This window comes from Melospiza melodia, chromosome 2, assembly GCF_035770615.1.
Source record: "Melospiza melodia melodia isolate bMelMel2 chromosome 2, bMelMel2.pri, whole genome shotgun sequence".
NCBI classification, from domain to species: domain Eukaryota; kingdom Metazoa; phylum Chordata; class Aves; order Passeriformes; family Passerellidae; genus Melospiza; species Melospiza melodia.
The window spans coordinates 70,343,223-70,366,266 of record NC_086195.1 but is presented as its reverse complement, the minus strand read 5'-3'; the positions used below and the strand labels follow the sequence as shown (position 1 = coordinate 70,366,266).

General features: G+C 45.5%; 1 protein-coding gene across 2 annotated transcripts in view; it reads right to left on the bottom strand.

Annotated features, from left to right (window-relative positions):
* Positions 1 to 844: 844 nt before the first annotated feature.
* Positions 845 to 23,044, bottom strand: part of RAB30 (RAB30, member RAS oncogene family) — a 48,240-nt gene continuing 26,040 nt past the window's right edge. For both annotated transcript variants that reach the window (XM_063148811.1, XM_063148812.1), the window contains 4 exons: positions 17,933 to 18,033; positions 16,520 to 16,603; positions 11,631 to 11,814; positions 845 to 9,368 (listed from right to left, as the gene is read on the bottom strand). In XM_063148811.1, coding sequence (XP_063004881.1) covers positions 9,118 to 9,368; positions 11,631 to 11,814; positions 16,520 to 16,603; positions 17,933 to 18,025 — 612 coding nt within the window. In that variant the 5' untranslated portion in view covers positions 18,026 to 18,033 and the 3' untranslated portion in view covers positions 845 to 9,117. The remainder of the gene's footprint in view (positions 9,369 to 11,630; positions 11,815 to 16,519; positions 16,604 to 17,932; positions 18,034 to 23,044) is intronic.

Below are 23,044 nucleotides of genomic sequence, written 5' to 3'. Positions count from 1 at the left end.
GAACGAAGAGCAGATGGTCCAGCCCTCATGTCAGACATTTACCAAGGAAGGAGCTTCAAGGTCAGCGGAAGAGGCAATAAAAGACACATGGTGTCTTCAAGCTTCACAGCTCGTTTCCCAGTGTTAAGTGTTAGCAGGAATCATCTTTGATGTGGGGCAGAGCACAGGGAAGGAAACCTGAGCCCCAGAAGTCAGAGCATAAACTGAAATGTATTTACCAAAAGACAAAAGGCTTAAAATGGCAGATCTTGTCCAAAAGGATTTTAGGCCTTGAGGAAGGCAGGTCACTGGGGAACTCCAGGGGAGTTCAGTGAGGATGAAAACAGCAAGTTGAAGGCTGAACAGAAGGAATGGCATTAAAAAACAAAAAAAAAATGACTAGGTCAAAGAATAAAAGACAACCAAAGCATCCAACCATCATCTGGCAGTTAACCTACACAAATCCAGCATCTTGCATGAACAAGAGTTTAACCTGCCATAGGTTTGCAAGGTCAGTGGGTGGACGGTGCCCCTGTCAAAGGCCACCCTCTAGTGCCTGATGCTGGCATTTCTTTGGCATTTCAAATCTCTAGTTTCTCCTACTTTGAGTTTGTTGGTTTGTTTTTTTTCTCTTCTACTGCAAAGGGACCTTGCTCCCATGGGCAGCAGCTCTACATCTGCTCTTCTTGTGAGGTCTCAGTGCTGCAAGAGCCTCGGTATGCTCAGCCCAAGCAGAAAATCCTCAGTAGCGGTTCATTTGCTGGTCTCATGTCAAATCATGTCAATTGAATTCTTTGTATTTAAGGCAACTTTGCTCTGCAGTCCAAATCAAAAACCAAATGAATCCAACACTTTAGACACCAAGTGGAAAGGATTAAACATTTATTTACATACAGATACACATGTAAGCAATTTCTAAGTATAAAAAGGACATTACAAATAAATGTGAAGCATCATACATTCATCATCCTGGTCATCCAAAACACATTCCCTTCTCAAGCCCACTGTACCACATGTGACCACAAGAACATAAAGAAGAGACAAGCCAAATGCTTCTGACAGTGAATGATTCACAGTTTGGTGATTTGCTAACACCTATACCCTCCCCAAAGACAACACTACTCCACCAAGGAGATCAATTGTCTGACCAGCTGTAGTGCATTTTCTCCACTGAAATGGTTGTGCTTGATCAACAAAAACCAAATCCTTTCCTCATCCTTCTGGCCAAATGTTTAGGAATGAGGGTTCTTGCTAAAATTCTGTACATTGTGCTAAATTCACAATTGTTGGGGAAAAGACAGCAGACCTTTGTGGGAAAAACTCCAACACAGAAAATTCCTTTAATGCTGTGACTTTCCTGGCATGGAAATCACAAACAAAATGCTGCTGTTAGTGCTTAAGCAGATTTTTTTAAACTACAATTCAAACTATAGTTGATGGTGTAAAATATACTTTGTTCATACTGTAAAAGAAATTACGTGTTTCAATGTTGATTTGATAGTAATCAAAGCTGAGGGTAATTCAGGTTTTCTCCTGAGGAAATGAAGATGCCTTTGTAGCATCTCTGAAAATTATCATAGCTTTCAGGAAAGAGGAAATGTTTTAGATTCAGAAGTCTAAAGGTAATGCAGAGCATGACAAACTTGTCAGTTAGATAACATTACAAAGGGAAACAAGCCAGTAAACATAAAATTAAAATGCCTACTCAAAGTATTAATGAATTCAAATGAGAACGGGGTGAGTCTTTCTGTATAGATCAAAAGCAGTTTGAAAAAAATCTCATGATCTGCAAATTCACAGAACAGCCAAATATGAGCAGCAGAACAGAGTGAAGTGGAAATAAAAGAGCAGAAAGAGCCTTGTCCCATATTGATAGCTGAGTGACTACAGCTGCTCCAATCTCAGGGTTTTGGGGATTTTTTTCCTTTTGTAAACAGCTGTGGAAAATAAAATGAATGTGACATATCTGCAGTGCATCTTATTATGCTAAAAACTATGGCATATTTTAAACTACTTCCCTAATATCCAGAGATATACTTGTCACTCCCAATCAGCATAGTAACAAGCACTGGGCTTGCTCCACTCTCATTAGAAGGCCTTTTCTTTACTAAAATGTTGGCTTCAGAAGTTAGTTTTTCCCCCTTCAGTGCTGGCTCTGTGTGGGGGTGAGTGTTAACCCTTTCTTCCCCAAAGGTCTGTAAGAGCTGAGGCAATGGCAGTAGCTGAAATCATAGCAGCTCTCCCCACCATAGGCCAAATATTTAATCCCCCCTCTATTAAAATGTGAAACTGGCATTTCCTCTCCTCTGCTTGCCCTTCTGTAAAGACTCAGCAGCTGGGACACTGCGAGACACTGCATTTACTAAAGCTCAGTGGCAATGATGCAATCCCAGCCCTCAGAGACATTCCCAGCACTCCCCCTCCCGAGGGACAGCTCCTCCTCCACACCACCCCAGGTCTCACTGGATGGAGAGCAGCACCCACCTACTCACCAGAGAGCAACTCATTTGCACCAAACTCCCATAAATTCTGAATGTCTGAATCTCCTTTATTGGTCCTGTAAGAAGGGAAGTATTCCTTACAGGGTGTCCTGGCTGGAAGGGGCTTATTGAGTTATTAACTTTATGTCCATAGTAAGAAGCTCGAGGTGGCACAGAAAATGAGTCTCTGCTGCTCCTCTTTCTAAGTAAAGCAGGAGTCAGATCTAGTGTTTCATGCCATCAGACCATCCCTCCACAGTGCTTGAGGCATGAGCAGTAATTAGAGAAGAGCAGATTCATTGATGAGGGGTGCTAGAGGAATCAAGATTTGGGAAGTGCCGAGGTTTGCATTCATGTGACACCAGACACTCCAGAGCCCTTGACTGCTGCCCATGAAAGCATAAGAATATTTTAACATCCCCTCTGCCCCAGGGAACTGTGCACAGCTAAAACCATGACTGGCACAGGTTTTGGCCATGTCATTTTTTGCCTGAGGATCAGGGATTCAGGAAATGCTCACCAGGGACACCACCACTGGGTACTCACGAGTGTGCAACTCCTTGAGAATGTTATCCTAAGATAAGTGGAAAAAGCAAAGGTGCAAATGTAAAACTGGCATCTGTTTTTGAGTAATATTGTAGCACTAACCAGAAGTAAAATTATTTTCTGAGCTTACTGGAAAAAGATAACTTGTTCAAAAACTGTGGTCACATCCACCAAGTCCCAATTGCAAGTTACCAGCATGAAAACAGAGACAAATCTCTGGGTCTTGTAAACCCAGCTCCTGTTCATCCAGACAGAGAAGATGAGCTGTTGATCCTGGCTGTGCTCTTAATACTAGTCTAATTTTTCACTGACAACATTTACAGCCTGAATTACACTCATTGCCACCTCATTTTCTGCTCTGAGTTACCTTTCCCCAGTTATCCCATTAACTGTATTTGAAGGAGCAAGCTCTGGAAATGAGGCTTTTTTCTGAATATGTGGCTCCCACTGAGAAAGAAACACACACCTGTAACTCACATGGCACAGCTTTTACTTGTGGTTTAAGTTACAGCTCGTTCACACGAGGGGAAAGGTTGTGATGGCGTCTGTGAGTGACAACAGCTGGTGATCCATCCCAGCTGGGTATGGTGCAGTACAGCAAAGGCAACTTTGGGTCAGGTGAGTGAGGTGGTGATTAGAAGGGTAAGTCAGAGCAAGGCAGCTGCTGTTTGGGAGCCCTGCATCATGGTCAGCATGACTACCCTTCTGTCTGCTTTCCCAGCCAAGACAAATCCTCAGCTGAGGCAGATGTGAGGTCAGTAACATTTATGGTACATTTAGCTACTGCTCAAGTGGATGATTGCATTTCAAAGACATCACCAGTTCCAGTTGAGGCTGCTCTGCTTAGGATGCACTGCATGCTTATAAGAAATCAAGCTATTGTTTCCCCACCATTCATCATCATAAGACAAGACTGTCCTTCCAAATGATGATCCTTGAACAAGAGCTACAACAATTATTACCCACAACAAGAGGATAGAACTGGTGCAAGGAAAAAGGGTGAGGTCAAACCCAAAATTGGTTAAGATGACAAAATTTATAAAAAGAGGAAGAAAAGATGTTGATTTAACAGGATTTTCACTACTAGAATGGATTAGAACATTTCCTTTGGCTCCAGAGGGTATTCTGGTGAGCCCTTATGTACAGAGATATTTAAAAAAGGATGGAAAGTTTCCATACTTGCTCACTGGGAATTCCCAAAATATCCTCTAGAAACACCTTTTTCTAACTGAATTAACTCAAAAAAAGACTTTGTTGGTAGAGTTGGTAGGAGCCAATCACATAAGGATATTTGGTGCTTTGACACTAGAAGTAGAGCAATGCAGAATTTCAGACTAAGTTTCAAAGGAAACCTTTATGAAAGCCCAGAGCTTTCATTGAATCCATAGATATAATTTTAAAAGAGGATGAGATGGAGAAAGGAGCACATGGAGCCATCTCTTTTACTTGCATTTTCTACTCCAGAGAGTCATCTTTCCATTGCAGAAATGGCTGTAGCATTCATTTCTGCTCCACAGCCAGGAGAGGGTTTCTGTGACACCACATCTGACCCCGATGGCACCCCAGGCTCCCAAAGAGCAGCCTATCCTACACGTTTGCTCAGCCTCTTCCAATAGCTGGAGAACTTTACCTATTTTCCAATTGAATTCAGACTCTGACTGCAGGAATCATGCCAGCTCAACATTTCAGACTGATTTACAGACAGTCCTTCATACTGGAGAGAGAAGACAAGTGGAAAAGCAGCTGAACAAACAGCAGCAGTCCTTAGGGATAACAAACAAGGCAGAACTCAGTGGATTTGGCTCTAACTAATTGCATCCCTTGTCAGCAAAAGCTCTGGAAAGCCTCTTGTCCCTCATGTGTGCACCCACCGTGCTTCTGCATCACTAACTTCAACTTTCCCTCTTTTCAAATCACCGTCTCCCGTGTCAGCCCCAGTCTGCTGCTGGCATTACTGATGCTGCAGGAATTCGATAGCCATTAACTGCTCAGCCTAGACTAGCAGGAGCCAACTGTTACCAACACAGCCATCTCCAAAAAAACACAAACAGCACCAGCAGGCTGACAGATTTTAGGGGCTGTTCCATGTGTTCTACAGCAAAGAACAAATTATCTGGCCTGATAATTGGTCATGTGTGGTTTTCATTAAATAATGATCATAGAGCCATCTAGCATTCAGCACAAACACGGTCTCTGACTGCACACTCTTACCTGGAGGTCAAATCAAGACTTCAGGGTTCGAGGTAGGAAGAGGCACCCAACATGCCCTTTCTTTACAGAGCTCATAATTTCACTTTTCCCGTATTATTTCTTTGACCCGAAGGTGGGTTTTTTTATTTGGGTTTTTTGTCCCCTAGCATTTTCATGGGGGAATGCAAATATGGACAGAAGGGAGTCATGGCTTGTCTCAGCAAACTTTGTGTCAACACCCAATGCAAAACTTCACAGCAAGTACTTCACACCCAGCGATCTGAAGCACTGAAAGTTTGGTGGTTTACTCAAGATCAACCTGACTGAATCAGTGGCTCCCACTGGAAATCAGAGTTTAGGCCATCCAGTTTTCAGAGATGCTTCTGTTAATCTCTGCTAACAGGCCTGCTAGATTAAGCAAACAGCTGTTGATCATCCAGTCTTGGCTCCTGCTTGGACGTAATCATTGTGCTAAAAATGTCACGACAGGGTCTCATTACAGGACTACTACAAAAATTAACATTCAGCCAGAAATAAGGAAGTCCATGGCTGTGAATATATCACCCTCAAAACACATTCAAATCCAGGAACCACACTAAAAGTTTGGCTCCTCCTAGTAGAGAACATTCCCAGTCAAATTTGGCCCCATTATATCACTTCTGCATGGGTTTTGGATACTTTATCCAGCAAGCATCACAAGGCTTTTACTGACAGTTCTCTCAAAAATCTAGCAAGGTGCTTAGTTGGAGAGCTGATTATCACGTAATTGGGATTTTTTTATTTTTCAAGATTCTGCAGTTGATAAAGTTCCTCTTCCAGTTGGGAAGCCTTTAGCAGTGGATCAGACTGCAGAAGAGAAGATAAGCGCTCAGTGCTACAAGGAAGGTTTGGCTGTTTGCACTACAGAGATATTCAGAGGTGTACAGAAGTAACTCCAGGAAAGGAGTTACTACAATAAAACACCACTTCTTCAACAAGAGGCGTTTCTGCAAACAGCAGAGAGAGGGGTGAGTCTCAAACTATAGCTTTGGTTTATGACCGCGTAAAAAGCGTTGCACATACCATCATTGCTTCCTTTCAACTTTTTAAGTCAACACAGAATAAACACTGAAAGGAATCAGTTCAAATTTGACTGGAGAAGTCAGGTCATTCACTTGAACATCAGCCCAACCACAGCATTCCACCCCAGCGCAAAAGCACATCGCTGTCTGGAGCTGGGGTCCTTACACAAAGATTCACTAGCAATAAAAAGAACCAGTGCTTTGAAGTTGCTAGTAGGCAGCTAGTATCCAAAATAGTCACTTACTGATTAGGAAAGCACTGGGAGAAGATTTAGGCTTCTAGAAATCACAAAGTAAATATCCAAGAAAATAAAGTTAGCAGTTTCTGCTATTTGACCAGCTCAGTTTGTTCAGTCATGTTCCAGCTCCAGAAGTGATGCAAGGAGCACTTTAAAATGCATTTACAGTGCTATTCAGCAGGGATGAAGAGTACCTGCCCAGCTTTGATCTTTTTAGATACCAGGCTGAGTTACCCATGGGTGTTTTATTGGGCAGTCTCCTTCCTCCTTGATTAAGCTGATCAAAGAGCCCTGCCCTATTTGTTATCAATTATATGCTGACAGGTCCAGCTTCAGGGACTAAGACCTACTACAAATTAAATGCACATGGTATTGATTTTTAACTTGAGTTTTACCAGCCATGGAACACCATGAGTCCAGCTCTAAAGAACTACCTAAGAGCTGGGCAGAATCAGCTCTCTTGGAGTTGGGTGCTCTTCAGAAGCTCAAATGAAGCTGCATTTGGTGATTTGGGGAATGCTCAAGCAAAAAGATACTGCTCTTCAGCACAGATCACATGGTCCAGTACAGCAGAAGCCACCAAGTCCCACACATTTCCAAATCCTCCGGATTACAACATGAGCAGAGGCTGAAATGGACCAGAGCAGAGCAGCAGATGACGTGTCCCCCAGCATCTCACACTTACAGAAGCTCTTTGCTAAATGTTACCTAAATGACAAACAAGCTTCATACCACAACTTCTACATCTTCCTTTTACCACTAGTCATAAAAATGACCTAAAAATAACAAGAAAATATTAAAAATGGCCCTATGACAAACCAATCCCCCTCTCTCTGACACAGAGTCAGCTTCCTGTTACATATCAAAGGCACAACATGATACAGGCCAAAAAAATCTTCCCAGGAAACAAAAAAAGCATTTCAAAATGCCTCCTTTTTTTCAATTGCTACTTTTTCAATAAGTACTTACTGGCAGCTTTTTACATCAATACAAAAGCTCTGTTATAGTCTTCAGTAAAAGCCAAATAATATTAAATTGATTAACTCTAAATTGCAGCATATCACAGCCATGTAATCATCAGGAGAGATTTATCCAGATTAGCTAAACTGAACTCAAACTCCTAAATATAACTGTTTATGTGCATATTCACTATCTCCCGGCCTTGTTTCCATGCCAAAGTGTCAGACTGCAATGCACTGTATGGCACTAGAGGTGGAGTAACATCACAAACTCCAGGCTGCTTCCCCTTCAGAGCTTCTGCAGGAAGAAGCTGCCCAAACAGTTACACGTACCAGAGTTTGGGATTAAGGGTGCAAAGCATCAGGTAAATAAAATGACTCCACAGCCCTGCCCTAAAAGCTACCCCAGCAGAGAGCCCGGATACCAAGCAGAGACCTCCAAGAGCACCTTGGAGAGCACTGCCACAAGGTGAGAGCTGGATGGAGCAGCATGGAAGGAGCACTTGCAACCCCCTGCTACTTCCACTGACCATCAAACCAACCCTCTGCAAATCTGCACACTGCCTTCCAACGAGAGCTGTATCGCCAGGCTTTGTTTTCCAGCTGCACCATTGCAGAGTGCCAGCTCAGACTGTGCTTCCTTGGAACCCCTGTACGCCATCCATGCACCCACAAGACTCTGGCCATGTCTGGTGCACTTCTGCCAAGTCCACCAAACACCTTTCCCAAGGCTACCAACTTTTTACATCAGGACATGACTAATTAGTGGAGGAATGGTTAATTTATTTATTTATTTTTATTTCTGGAAAGTCTTTTCATCCTTTGTTGGATATCAAAGAAGCACACAGTCCTTTCCCACTATGTTCAGGCCTAGAAAAAGAGGTAATGAGATTTTTTTTTTTATTTTTATGAACAGTGCTTATTAGTGTTTTTTCCTAACCAGTCTAAGTTACACATTCAGAAGACAGTAATGTGGTAAGACTACATTTGGCCTATGGAATATTTGCTGAACTGCTAGCACCAAAGGGAGCGACTGAGCCGTATCCATGTCTTCTTCAGTCTTGAAAATGCTGCTATATGTAACTTTTTTGTTTATTCCACATTCATGAAAGTGCCTGTAGATGAGAGACATAACACTATTTCAAACACCAGAGTCCTCCATGGAGACGCAGGGGCAGACGTTATGTACACATCCTACGGGCTCGCTCGCTGACAGCCCAGGAGATTGCCAGGGTAGTCCAAAGTCAGTGCTCATTGTTGCGTTTCTTCTTATTTTGTTTCACTTTAAAAAGGGTCAAACACATTGTTCTGTGAGAGAGATTTTGATCTCTTTAGTATCTTCAAGAAAGGCTGGTCTACTCTCGCACAGAAGGAAACAAAACAGCTCATGTTCTGCGTTACACAAAGCACTTGTGCAACTCTTCCTTTTCTGATCTGCTCCACAGACTGCAAGAAAAATGAAATTTAAACCCTGTTGTATTCTGCTACATTGCCATGCAGCTGGAACCATCAGCCTGCCATGCTTCCAGGACTGTAACCTGACTCTGAGCAAGCCAGATGGGTCTGATTGGCAGGAACTCCTTCAAGTAGATAAATCCCAGCACAGGAAAAAAAAAAAAATCCACTTGGCCCATGGCAGAAGGGGCAATCACATGCCAGCTCTTTAATTAAAATTACAGCAAGTCAAGTAGCTGATGCTTTTCCCCTCTCCTGGTAAGGGGGATGAGACATTGTTCACAAGGGTGTTCTGTCGTGCCTCGCTGATCAGCCGGCAGGCCAAGTCCAGGAAGAGTTTCTCCACATTATCCGATTCTTTTGCTGACGTTTCCAGATAGTACATGTCCTGTGCTTCTGAAAACTCTGCAGCTCTCTGCTGGGAGACTTCCCTCTTATCAGCTAAATCAATCTTATTACCTGCATTGATAAAATATTTTAGAAAAGGAGTTAATTTCAAAACCAAAAGAAACTGAGGACTATGAAGGATAAATAAGAGTTTGGTTTGATGTACGTATGGACAGTAGCTTGGATATGTAACTCCTAGTGCTTGCTCTCCCCTCCAAATAATGGGTTCCCTGAAACACTCAAGTCCATTTAATATCAGCTCATGTAATGAAATATGCCCTGTAAACATCCAAGCCAGTATGCTTTAATTTAGCACCAGTGCATCTGTTTGCTGCTATCAACCAACATTAAAGGATTTCCATGCTAACATCTATTGAAAATTCTCCTGTGCTAGCTCTGAGGAGCACTTAAAATGTCAATTATAGCATAGGGGACACTAAATGTGATATTCATCATGTTGTTAGAAGCTTTTAAAAAGCCTGGCATGGAAGGAAGGTTCCCCATTTCAGTATTCCAGTCTAGGAATCGGCTGTGGAGGCTGGAAGAGGGATGGGCTGTGGGGCACTTGCAGAGTGAGGTGGGGTGAGAAACCAACGCTTCGGTTCAGAGGGATCTGTCTGGCAGAGAGTTGATTAAAGCCTCAAGCAGCATCTGATATGATTATACACTATTTCTGGCCACTTAACTTCAAACATGATGTTTCTGCCATAAACCAATCTTACAACAATGGCAACAGACCAGGACCTTCGATAGCAGACTGCTCCGTCCACAGACTCACCAGGCTCAGGAGGAAACCTCTCCTGGCCCCACTCCTACCAGCAATTTTGTGAGAGATCAAAGGAGGAAGAGGTGGTGTTTCCACCAGCAAGCCTTCTCTCATAGCCTTCCCCTCCGAGATCTCCTTTCCCAATACATCAGTGTCTTGGACCCACTACGTGCACTGAAGTTACCCTTCTGAAGAGATTATTACTCAACACAAGTGATTTATGGGTGTCACCATCTTCAAAGGGTGTGTTATGACTACAATATGATTTATATGCTGTGCTGTAGATGCTATCAATTAACTTAATGTTCACTGAAAAAAAAAAATTAATGTACATTTGTTAGTAATTTATTAGTTATTTCTGCACCATTTGTATCCAGGCCATACTCATGGAGTATGAGTTTCTTGTATGGAAGCTCTATAAACCCCATAGCTCACTTGAAGTAGCACTGGGGCATGTTAAACTCAAAGATTTTTTCCTCCTTTAAAATACATTTTTAGACACCTCTTACAATGACCTAGATTTTTTCATTTAAATAGCAAACTATTAAAGGTGACACTGTAGCATGAAACTTCTTAGCCTTCCCCAAGTTATTTTTCCACTCTTCTTTATATATTCTTGGACCTTTAAAAGCCAAATCCCAGCTATCAGATGCTGCAAGCAGAGCATGGAAAAGCACTGGTAGGCAAAATAACCTTCCCCTTGCCTGTAGCAGACAGATGGCCTGAGGTCTGTTTTGCCTTGAGTTGAAGCTCTACAGATTAATATAACATTCCATTGTTTATTTTTAGTCTCCCTAAAATCCACGCAAGAACATCCAGTTTTGCAGCAGCGCTGCCCCACCTATGAATGCTGTCACCCACACAACCACCATGTCCTGATGCAGTTCCCAGATCCTGACCACTTGAGACAGGACTGGTTGTCTCACACCAGTGGAGTATAGCATCACTGTTGCATTGCACTAAATAGTTTATTTAGCTGTTGTTTTGCACTGGCCATTTGAAATTTGCACTGAGTATGTTATGTCACGTAGATTGTTATTTCCCTTCTCCCATCACATGGTCTCTCCCTCATCCACCCCTGTGCCTTACACCCCCTGGTGGTCTGGCCCCTGGTTACCCCTCCGCAATGGTATTATACCATTAAGGTATCCTGTATTCAATAGGATACCACTGAGGTCCTCTTCCCCTGCCCCCAACAGGACACCTGCGGTCCTCTTCTCCCGCCCCCATTCCCGTGGGTATACAAGTCCCCTGCAAGCAGGGAACACCCTCTTTTCTATGGGATCTTACACATCACCAGCTCGAGCAGGTCCTCACTTCTTTGTGGAGATCTGGGCTTGGAGCCACAAGGGGGACTGCCCCATCCTTAGCTCAGTGGTAGCTGCACCCACCACCTGCATTTCAGTCGCCATGGTGGGAAGCATCCCTCTCCGCACACAACAGCCTTAGACCCAAACCAGGACCACCCTTGGCGGGGTGGCACCCTGAACACCCCTCGGAGCACCCCATTTGCAGCGGGAACGGTGGAGCACAGGCCGCAGAGGCAGCCTGGGGCAGCAGGGGCTTACCCACGAGCACGGTGATGACCTTGTTGCTGGCGTACTGCTCGATCTCGCGCAGCCACTCGGGCAGGCAGCGGAAGGACTCCTCGCAGGTGATGTCGTAGGTCAGGATCAGCGCGTTGGCGCTGCGGTAGTAGCTCTGCGTGATGGACCGGAACCGCTCCTGGCCCGCCGTGTCCCAGATCTGCAGCTTTGGCCACAGCAAGGAAGGGTGGGGAAAAGGAGAAAAAGAAAAAAAAAAGTTATGTAATTTTTTTTATTTGATAGCAGCACCATTTTGACCTGAAAAATCCCCTTCAGGGCAAAACCAATGCTGGAAAAGCACTTTGCTCCTCTCCCTTCAGCTTCCCCTCCCCCAGCATTGTTTGTTTGTGTTCCTGCACTTGTGGATTGAAATGCAAGGCACAAAGTCAGCTGGCACTGCGGCCAGCAGCCCTGGAAGCTGTGGGTCTGTCGGCTTCCATGCAACTTCCAGCATCTCCCTCTGCAGTGGGCAGAGCTGCCGGCCTGGGGGGCCAGAGGGAGACAGTAACTTCTCCCACCCCTGAAGTTTAACAACAGGAGCTTCCATTCCCAAGAAGGAATAAGAACGCCTCTCCTCTAGCTCATGGAGGTGGTTGCAGTTATACAGAGACAATGCAGTGGTGGGTGAAAAGCCCAGGATTGAACAAGAAGCTCAGCTGAAAGTTTATCTAAAGTTTGGAACACATTTCCTCTATACAGCTTCAGCCATCTCATCCAGCTGCTCACTGTTTGCCTTCCCAACATGCAGAACTGGCTACATCACAGAATCCCAAAATGGTTTGAGTTGGAAGGGACCACCCAGCTCCAACCCCCCTGCCATGGGCAGGGACACCTTCCATCAGACCAGGTTGCTCAAAGCCCTGTTCAGCCTGGCCTTGAACACTTCCATGGTTGGGGCATCCACAGCTTCTCTGGACAGCCTGTTCCTGTGTCTCACCACCAAACAACTCACGAATGTTTGCCAAACCCTCTGAATCCACAAAGTCTACATTTCCCAATAGAAACTACACTTACACTGATTTTATATTTTGACCATCTGATAGTTTTTAGTGGGTCATCAAAACCTCAATTCTTCAAAAAGGAAGTCTAAGAAAAACATCCATGATTAATATAATTTCAAGATAAAAGAATATTTCTCTGCTTCAGCTTTTATTTTTTTAAAGATCTCTCCCTGGAATTAAATATGTGGAGGGATGATTTCCAGCCAAAATCCTGTGTATTTTGGGAAGAAAAAGGTAAAGTATTTGAGATTTTTTCCATATATTCAGCAGCCTGTACAGAGAAAACCTTATTCTTGCCCAGTTCCAAAGCTGAGCTATGCCAGCCACTCATCATAAACATGTTAGTTTGAAATGAGAGCTCCCAGTAACAGCTTTTAGACGTGGGGTATAATTTTGGGAAAAAAAAAACCCAAACCAACACTTTTTTGCAGAGAAAGTAATGGTGGCTGGCTGACAGCTCCTGGGCACCTTTGTGCTTTTATCTCTAGGCATAGTCGTACTTAAATGGCCGAACCTGGTATCTGTAAAGTAACACACAAAACCATAAGTGAAATTACTTGCACATGAAAATCAGATAATGAATGAGTCCTTGTTAAAACAAACCAGCCTCCAAACTCTGGCAGATGGAAAGATACAGGTAATTCTGTTGTTATTCAGCTGTTTCCCAGGAAAAACATTTAATCACTGTCTGCTGGCTAACTCCAGCTTATATATATTCTGCCTTTATTGAGAAGATCTCTAAATTGATAAAAATTTCATGTGAATATGTTCTTCCACTGCTTTAATCTAATGAACACTGAAAGCAGAAGAGATTGTGGGATCTGGGGAGAGCAGACACCAGTCTACCTATGAGCTGGGTGCAGAAGGCAGGGAAGAGCCCCCAGTCTTACAGCCACTCTTCCTGCACCCAAAATGCACGTCTCACGCTTTCCCTCATTGGTCATTTCTGTCAAATAAAATATTTCACAGCAACTATTTTATTTGTACAATTTTTCCCCCCAGAATAACCAAAGGACGATGTCTGACTCAGCCTGCAGAAATCATATATGTTTATTTTCTTGGTGTCAGCTGATGCTTCCTGCACTCCCAACATTAGCACACACATTTAGCTTTCCACCAGCACAGCCCTCTGCTCACAGCACTGAGGATGCTTAGCTTTGACCAGCATGGTAAGTGCTTCAATCTGTGGGCCCTCTTGCTACAAGTGCTGCATGTATTTTTGGAGTCTGTTGGAAGAAGCCAGGCAGATCAAAAACCCCCCCACAACTGCACAGTGCTCTCCCAGCTCACTGGGCGGAGAGCTTTGGTAGCTGCTCACATCTGGAAAAGCTTGCACACAGCTTTCATACTAGTGAGTCCCTCTCCACTGACTTTATAATGCTATTTTGAAAGCTGGAAAGTATTTTTCCCCAGAAATCCATAATTTATTTTCAAGTCTCAAAACTGTTTTGGTAAACAGCTCTGCTCCCTCATTCCGGATCCCAGCAGACGTGCAGGGGAGGCTGCCCAGCACAGAGGCAAGACAGTCATGGCTTGGGCACTGCTAAATGGCTAACAGCCAGAGCAGCTCTGTTCTCTGACTCATTCCTGCTTTCCCCTCTCATTAAATGTTCATTCTCACAAGCACTGCTTACTCAAGAAGTTTCAGATACAATACCACTGAAGGAAATCTGCCTTCCAGACGCCAGAGGGCTCATTCCAATGCCCAAATGTGTCATACTGAGCTCCCACCAAGGCTTGGTCACTGAAACAGCTCCAACAACTCCAACTTACTGCACTGGTGGGGGCAGGACAGAGACCTCAGAACCCAGTATTGGCCATGTGAAATACAGCAGATACCCCAGCTAGCACTGGCTAAGGCCCTGTGACACACAGTCCTGCCCAAGGTGATGCAGTAAGGACACTTGTACATTCATCAGGCATTTACAGGGCAGCAGAGACTTTTCATTTAGCTTGTAGAGCTCCCCTGAACCATCCTTGCCCCTGAGACAGCTCATACTGGCACAACTGCCTCCAATATTCTCTTAAGAACTTTGCACCTTCAGTCCAAATTAGTCTTAAAACAGGATTATGTGACAGGAGCAACACTTCAAACACAGACAAATCCTGAGGGTAAGTTCACCAGTACAAATCCAGAGCTCACATACAAGTGGTGTTCTAAAGCTCCAGCAGAATTCGACAGAGAACCAGGTGCTTGAAAAGGAGAGGTATCTGAAGTGGATGGGATTCATGTCCCCCAGGACTGCTTTTCTCCCTCCAATGACCAGGACAGTCTTGAGGCCACTGATTTAAACTATGTATACAAGACAGATCAAATTCCACCTCCAGTACAGTGATCACACCCTCTAGCAGCTAAGAGCCTCTGAGTTGCTTCACTGGAGCTGCTTTTGGCTGAGAGAAACCTCTCTGCTGTCTGAGAAGCCTGGGACAAGCAGCATTCATGTCCTGCTAATGAGCATCACAAGCAGCCAGATGAGCACCAGCACCACCTGGGCTACACGTGATGCTCTCTGCTTCCCTGCTGCTGCTCTGGCCCTCTTGCAAGCCACATGTTAGTATAAATTTGGTCTTAATCAGGTGAAGGATTTTCCACCCCTTGTCCTTAACCTGCTCAGGTGGGAAGGTCTCCTGGAGAAGCGCTACCACTTCCCATAGGTTTGTAAGATCCTCAGGCAGCAGCTGCAGCTTGTTGGCATGACCACAGCTCTCAAAATACATCCTAAACTTAACAACACAGCACCCCATTTTCTTCTTAAACCCCTCTGTGGTGCTGTGGTACAGGTTAAAAAAAACCCAGGGCTGAAAATCTGCCCCCAAGTCCACTGTTTCCATGCCATCACTTACACAAGCTTAAAAACAGGTCTCAGTGTCACACCCAGCCACTGTCACACTGGTGCCACTCTTGGGTTTGCTCACTATTGCATTTGATGAAGACAGCAAGGGGAAAACTACTGGTTTTCACTTTGATGCCCCTGAATTTCCTGCAGGCAGAGTAAATCCAGGAGCAGTTCAGGGACCATGGACACCTTGACCTTAGAAGCTCAAACAATTACTTTTTCCTCAACTCAAATACCATAGCAGCTCAAGTGAAATCTCTACTAGTGAACAATGTGGTAGCAGCCAACATTTCTGGGCTCTGGAACCCAACCATGGACCCCATTAAAGCATGAGATGGGTCTCCAATCCCATGCTTTGTGTGTTTTGGCCCAGGCAAAGTAGCTCTCTGCCAAGTGATGCTCAGGCTCAGTTTGGGAGTCAGCTCAGGACAAGGACAGTTTCCCAGAAGTGGCTTCCATGCTATTTTAGGAGGTGAAAGAGTTAAAAATATGGAGCACTTTGCCCTTTGCAGTCAACCTGTCTGCTGCAACACAAGTACTGTGATTGGCTCAGCTTCTCCCAAATCCATAACTTGGTAGAAGTGGAAGATGAGCCTTTGATGTGCAGAACCACACAAATGCAGATGTCTGTTCTCCCCAGTGGCCATCTTGGGAGCTCACAGGAGAAGACTTTCCTCAAGCACATCCCAGTGGGAATTTCTGCTTGTCAGAAACCCAGTGAGCAGAGGCTGCACTGAAATGCTTCTTTGGGCTTCCTCAAGCTAGGCATGACCTCACTGTCTCCTAAGCAAGGACAGCAGTTTTGCAAGGTCTCCCTGTTCCATTTCTCCCCTCCAGCAGGTTCACTTTTACAATCCTGACAGTAATGGTGGAGAGGGGCACACAGATTGTTAGACCCTGCATTGCCCAAGCCTTGCCAGACAGCCCTGACCTTCCTTGAGTGTCTTCCAGCAGAGGAAGGGTGGCAGCAAGAAAGAAACCTCAGCTATGGTACAGCCACATGAATTTACATCTTAAATCATCAGGCTCCTACCTTTACTTTTTCACCGTTTATCTCCACAGTTTTAATCATAAAGTCAACCCCAATCGTGGCTCCTTGCCCTGGTGGGAAAAGCCCCTGGAAGAAAACAAGAGTTTGATTAAACTTATTTCTACAACAAGATAAAAGTCTCACTAGGTGCCAATCCTCACCTCACCCTTTTCCATCTTCAAAACCCCCATGACATGCCCATCACATTTAGAGCGTGACATTTCCCCAGCATGAAGGTTACCATACATTCAAACTGTTTTCCCTGCCTTATACATCCTCAATTATGCAGCAAGTCATCAGCTTCAGAAGTAGGAGCACAGGAAAAGAAAAGGAGGAAAAAAGAGAGGAGGAAAGCCCTTCTGTACAGTTGGAAGGAGCAGGGGAAGTGTGAGGACCTTCCACCCTACTTCCCAATGCATTGAAAGATGTGTGAACATCTGTGGGGATGAGATGCATTTGCAACCTCATGCCTTCCCTCTTCTTCCACAGCACCCTGTGGCACCAACAGGCATTTCTGGCAGCTCTCAGCAATGGGGTCACATTTCAGGGGCAAAGCACAGCACTGCCAGCCATCACCAGTGCCACAGCAATGGCAAGGGACAGCACAATACTGGTGGTGTTTGATTGCAGCACCATCAGAAAGCAAGCCAAATGAGAGCTTTTTGATTTCTGGTCTACCAAGTCATGTTGGTTTTGGGGCACATCCATCCCCTACAGCAGCTGTGCTGCCAAAGAACAAGCAGCAGAAGTTGCCAGAGATTTTTGCTGTAAACCTTTTGGGTATGACTAGCTTTATTGCCACTGGCTGCCACATGTTTTTGGACAGCATCTAAAATCACTACAGCTTCAGAACTAAAATTAACAGTGAAGGGTAAAATTGCTGACAATTCCTGGTGGAGAGTCCAAAACCCCACAACTTGTGCTTTATTATGCATCATGCAAAGTCTTCCCTTGCCCTGCATCACAGAGGCTATTCTGCCACAAAAAAGGACACTGGACTGCCAGCTCAGGACCCAGATTATTTCTTCAGTAATGATAAATAACAGGGAGCGCTTTGTACAGCAATGGCTGGGGAGGAGACCAGGAAACGTGTTGGTCTTATAACTGGTCCAGAACACCACCAAAACAGGAGGAGCTGTCCCAGTGGCTTTCAGAGGGGACTTTCCACCTTCAGAGAGGAATGAGGTTTCTCCAGCACAAACTCCAGAGCAGGGCCATGTGCAGCATTAGATACAGATGCACTGCTTGTGCCAGTATGCCACTGCACATGATGCATGCACCAAGGGTATGAGCAACAAAATGCTCTGGAGCTGTGACTCTGGCAGAGCCCTCAGTGCAGAGCCCCAGGCTCCATGCTCCCATGCCAGTGCTGTCCCCATCCCAACATTCCACAGTCCGAGAGGCAGCCAGCCTTACCTGAGTGAAGCGACGGACTAAGCAGGTCTTCCCCACGCCGGCGTTGCCGATTAAAACAATTTTGAAGAGGAAATCATAATCTTCCATACTCATTTACGCAGCTGCAAGAGAGACAGAGAGCACAACACTGAGTGAACCAAGCCAGTGGGGACATGCCCTTTTATCCCAGCTGAACTTTATTACTCCAAATATTCAGAACAAAGGTCTCTTGGCACGCACATGGATCCATGATAAGGGAGAAGAGCACATTTCACTCTGAGCCGAGGCATCCACGTAGTCAGAGTCAGCTGCTGTGAAACCTTGGCCCCATTCTGGTTCTCATATGGTCTCACCTGGCTGCCCACAAGTTAGGGATGCTGGTTTCAGCTTTCCAAGCAGTGCTCCACAAACCTGAGACACTGATTCCTAGATGTTCCCAAATGTTTGTTTTGCTTTTAACTACACCAGCCCCAAAGCCCCAAATCCCCTCACATTGTCTGAGGGGATCATGTAACTGACTCCTGTGAGGGAAATATCCGAAACCCCACCATGAGCAACTCCAGCAGCACACTGGGTGCACACAGAGCAGGGCTTGGGCACACGTGAGGGCAGAACAGGTAGGGGACTTCATTTTAAAACAAGAGCAGCACTGCTTGCCTTAGAAACAGAAAGAGCTCATGTCCTAAAAGTGTAGTGAAAAGTGGGGTAACAATTTAGCTGAAGTACGAGAGGTTTTTAGAAGAAAATAAATTATAGATGCTATTAAGAATATTACTACTCTGATAATTTTCTTTAGTTTTGTGAGCAATCTTCAGATTGCTCAAGTGGGAAGCAACTTGAGCAATTTGAACAGAGAGGAGCTGAGGAATTATCCAGCACACTCCATGCCCCAAATCCAAGCTCCTTGGCAGGATGCAGAGACTATTTCAGCAGTGTCACAGGAGATGGGCAGGGTTGCCTGCATGGGGAAGATCCACATGGCTTCCTACACCACTCACAGCATGAGAAGGACCAAAGGGAGAAATGCAGAGCTGAGCTGCTGACAAATGCATTTGCTGCAGCTGAGCAAGTCATGAGGGATGAGCACCCACACCTCCATCTCCAGGGCTCCCAAGGGTGCTGCCAGCACAGGGCCCAGAAAAGGGGTCTGTAACCTCCCAGGACAGAAACAACAGCCAGAAGTGACTCAGGTGGAGATTTTAGGCAGAGAGAAAACCCCAGAGACAAGAAAGCAAAGGACAGTGTCCAATTCCAGCTATGTCCAGGAGGATCTAGATATTACAGCATCAAAGATCTGCCCTCAAGATATCAGAAAATGGACAGATTTACACACCATCAGTTCAGATACCATGTAAGGCAAAACATCAGTACCTAACCCACCAGTACCTATAGATTAGGTAAAGAATGAGGTGATGGAGTCAAGGATGGTAGGTGTAGCAGGAGTATGGGGCAGATGAGTGGGGAATGGGGGGGGAAATGAATTACAAAAGTGCTATCCTCAGTAAATCCCCAGATTGCTTAGGGGATTTTTACAGAGCTGACAAAGGGAGGAAATGCAGGCTGGGAGAAACCCGCTTCTCATGCTCCATCCAAAGTCAGGGTGCTGTCTCCCATTGCCTCCAAAGGTCCCTCCTTTGGAGGGTTCACTGTGACACACACCAGAAGGCTCCAGCTACAGACTCCAGTGCCACCAAACAGCTGTGAGAGGCTTATAGCCAGACAATCAGAGAGCACAAGGTAAAGCTGAGACAGTCTGTTTCTGCCTGGCAGAGAACATTGAAACAGCTCTCCAACCACCACCAAGGGTCTGCTGGACCTGAGGGCAAAAGAGGTAGAAGACTGACTCAGCTGCTTCACATCTATGTGGCCCTTGGCCTTTCCAACAGCCTAAAAAAAGGGTAACCACACCAATTAGTGACTAATGAGCTGCATCACATCAGCAGATGGTTAGTGGGAACACAGCTGAGTCACTGCGCAGACGTGTCACTTCACCCGGGTCAGGGACACAGTGCAGCACAGTGCCACCAAACAGCAGCAGCTGGAGCTGTCCTGAGGATGCTCTGACTTCACCTTGCTCCAACACACAAGTCCTTGCAGATCCTTCCTCTCTCAGTAGAGTGAAAGAGCAGGACCTTAAAAAACAGCCCAAAAAAATGTGCCCCTTTTTATGTTCTGAGGTTCTTACTTTGTTACAATTGTTCTATATCTTCGTGACTGGCTTTCCCAGAGCGGGACTGGATAACAAAAGCAGTATCAAACACACTTTGACAGTGCTCTTAAATGAGGACTAAATGTTAACATAAGGTTTCAAGGTTTCACAGTACCTTCTGCCATGTAGAAAAACGTGATCATCCACCAAAAGTCTATTTCCAGACTAATGATACTCACATAGCACTGCATAATTATTCCTGGGATCCTTCATACCCCAGAGGGCATGCTCCACCCAGAGAGATTTCAGTTCCATTACTTGCACCCTAAACAATCCAAAATTCAAATTTATCTTCTTAGGAAACTTAAAAATAAACTTTCTCTGCAGATCTTTGAGGTCAGAGATGCTAAATGGCACAGACATACCCTAGAGTTATGTCTGATCCCCTTCATTAGGCTCTAGGACTAATCATATGTGATAATGACCCCAAAAGGAACTGAAAGACAAGCCAAGACCATAAAACAAATCACGCAATGATGAGATTACACGCCAGAACTGAAGAGATACGAGAAGTCAGGGCATGGGAAGGGAGAAAGCAAGGGAGGCAGCAAGGAAGAGTGAGCAGTGCTTTGTGAGGCACAGTGGGCAGGTGGAGCTGCCCATGTGCCCCTGTGACCCAGCTGGTGCTCCTCCCTCTGAGGGCACACGCTGCCAGGGCTGGCCACACAAACACGGCCCTGGCCACGTCTGAGATCCTCCCCTCCTGCTGCACACCCAGCCCTCAGCCAAGTGACCTTTGCTGCCGACTCAGGCTCACACACCCTCCCCTCTCCCCAGAGAAGCCGTGCCTCACCCTCTACCCCACTGACCACAGCTGGGGAATGTGCATCTCAGCAAGACAGCACATTGCATTATATGCTTGAAAAAATCCCAAAACAAACGCAGAGCACAACTTCTCTATTTGTTTTTGTTTTCTTGGATTTTTGGTGTGGGTTTGGGTTTTTTCTTCCCCCCTCTTTTCTTGTGTTTGAAGGTACAAGGCTCTGTCTCACATCCCTGCAGTGGTTTCAAGTGTTCAGGGTGCAGCTGCCTGTCCCACCCTCTGAAGGAGACAGGACCCTGCAGTGAGGGCAGGAGATGGGATGCCAGTCCATGCCTCAGCCACCCCTTGCCACACTCATTTAAATCACAAACACTAGAGCCCAGAGACATGTCCCGTCATGAGACAAAGCAGGAGTAGAGTCCAAGGCTGGCAGCAGGGCAGCAAATTTGGTTTCACAGCTGTTTTTCCCCAAGGCAGTTTATGCAGCTGGCATCCCAACCAGCCTCCATGGGCAGTTCCTGCCAGCCCCACACACAGGATCAGTTTTGTGGGGTTTTATTTCATTAGTGTCACTGCTCTGCTTCACTCCATCATGAGATCCCACACATGGTCCCTCTGGACAGAACAAGAGGTCTGGAAGGATAAATTGAAGCAGGGCTTTGATTCCACCTGGAGAGGGGATGCATCAGTGGGAATGCAGCTGAAGGACAGCAGGACTTGTTTTAGACTGCATTTCCCTAACTGACACATCTCCATGTTTTTCAAACACTTCCAGGGGTGGTGACTCCACCACTTCCCTGGGCAGCCTGTTCCAGCACTTCATCACCCTTTCAGTGAAGAAATTTCTCCTCATCCCAACCTAATTCTCCCCTGATGCAACTTGATGCTTCCTCTCATCCTATTGCTTTTCCCATGAGAGAGGAGACTGACCCCTACTTCACTACAGCCTCTTTTCAGGCAGCTGTAGAACGAAAAGGTCCCCCTGAGTCTCCTTTCCTCCAGGCTAAACACCCCCAGCTCCCTCAGCCTATCCTCATCAGACTTGTGCTCCAGACCCCTCATCAGTTCCATTGCCCTTCCCAGGACATGCTCCAGAACCTCAGTGTTTCTCTCTTTGGGCAAGACACTGCAATAAAAGTTTTCAATATTCTTCAGTTATTAATTCCAATTCAGCCAGAAGACTGGCAGGATCCACTCAAACCCAAAGCACAGAAACCAGGCACTTTCACCCCTTTTTCTCTCACCACCCTTGTACAAACCAGTTCCTGCTCCCAGGGAGACACCTGAAAAGGGAAGTGGGCTGCCTTTCCCATGCTGATGTCCAGCTGCTGTAGACCAGCATCCCCAGGTCCTTTTCCACTGGGCAGCTTCCCAGCCACTCTGCCCCCAGCCTGCAATGCTGCCTGGGCTGCTGTCATCCAGTGCAGGACCCAACTCTGCCTTGCTGAGCCTCATACAGAGGATCAGATCCAGCCTGTCCAGATCCCTCTGCAGAGCCTTCCTGGCATCCAGCAGATGAACATTCCCACTCCACTTGATGCGATCCACGTGACTGAGGGTGCCCTTGATCCCCTCTCCAGATCACTGATAGAGACATTAAACAGGAGTGTCCCCAAAACTGAGCCCCTAGGAACACCACGTGGGACCAGCTGCCAGCTGGATGTAACTGCATTCACCACCTCTCTCTGGGCTCAGCCGTCCAGCCAGTTTTCTACCCAGTAACAAGCTGGATGAAAAACAAATCAGAACAAAAAACCAAACTATCCACAGCTGCAAAGGTTTCGCCCCATTTAAGGATTAAGACCAAAACCATATCAAGCCAGGAATGCTGATAATTTACACCTCAGGTCCATCCCCACCTCAAAACCCCATCAGAGCCTAGTGCTGCAATCGGGCACAGAGAAGGATCTGCAGCCTTTTCACCTGCTGGATCTAAGCAGTAGCCCAGGGCAGGTTTTGATGTATTTACACAGTTCTTTATAAACAAGTATTTTCTGTTCTTCATCACCCAACAGCTATAAACAAAAATAAATTTACCCAAACAACTCAAGTTCAAACAGCAGCAGTTATGCATACAGATATTACACTGATTGCATATGCCATATGAGCAACAAAATTCAAAGCTAAGGCTAATATTTCAAGCAGAAAATTATTCCTTGCA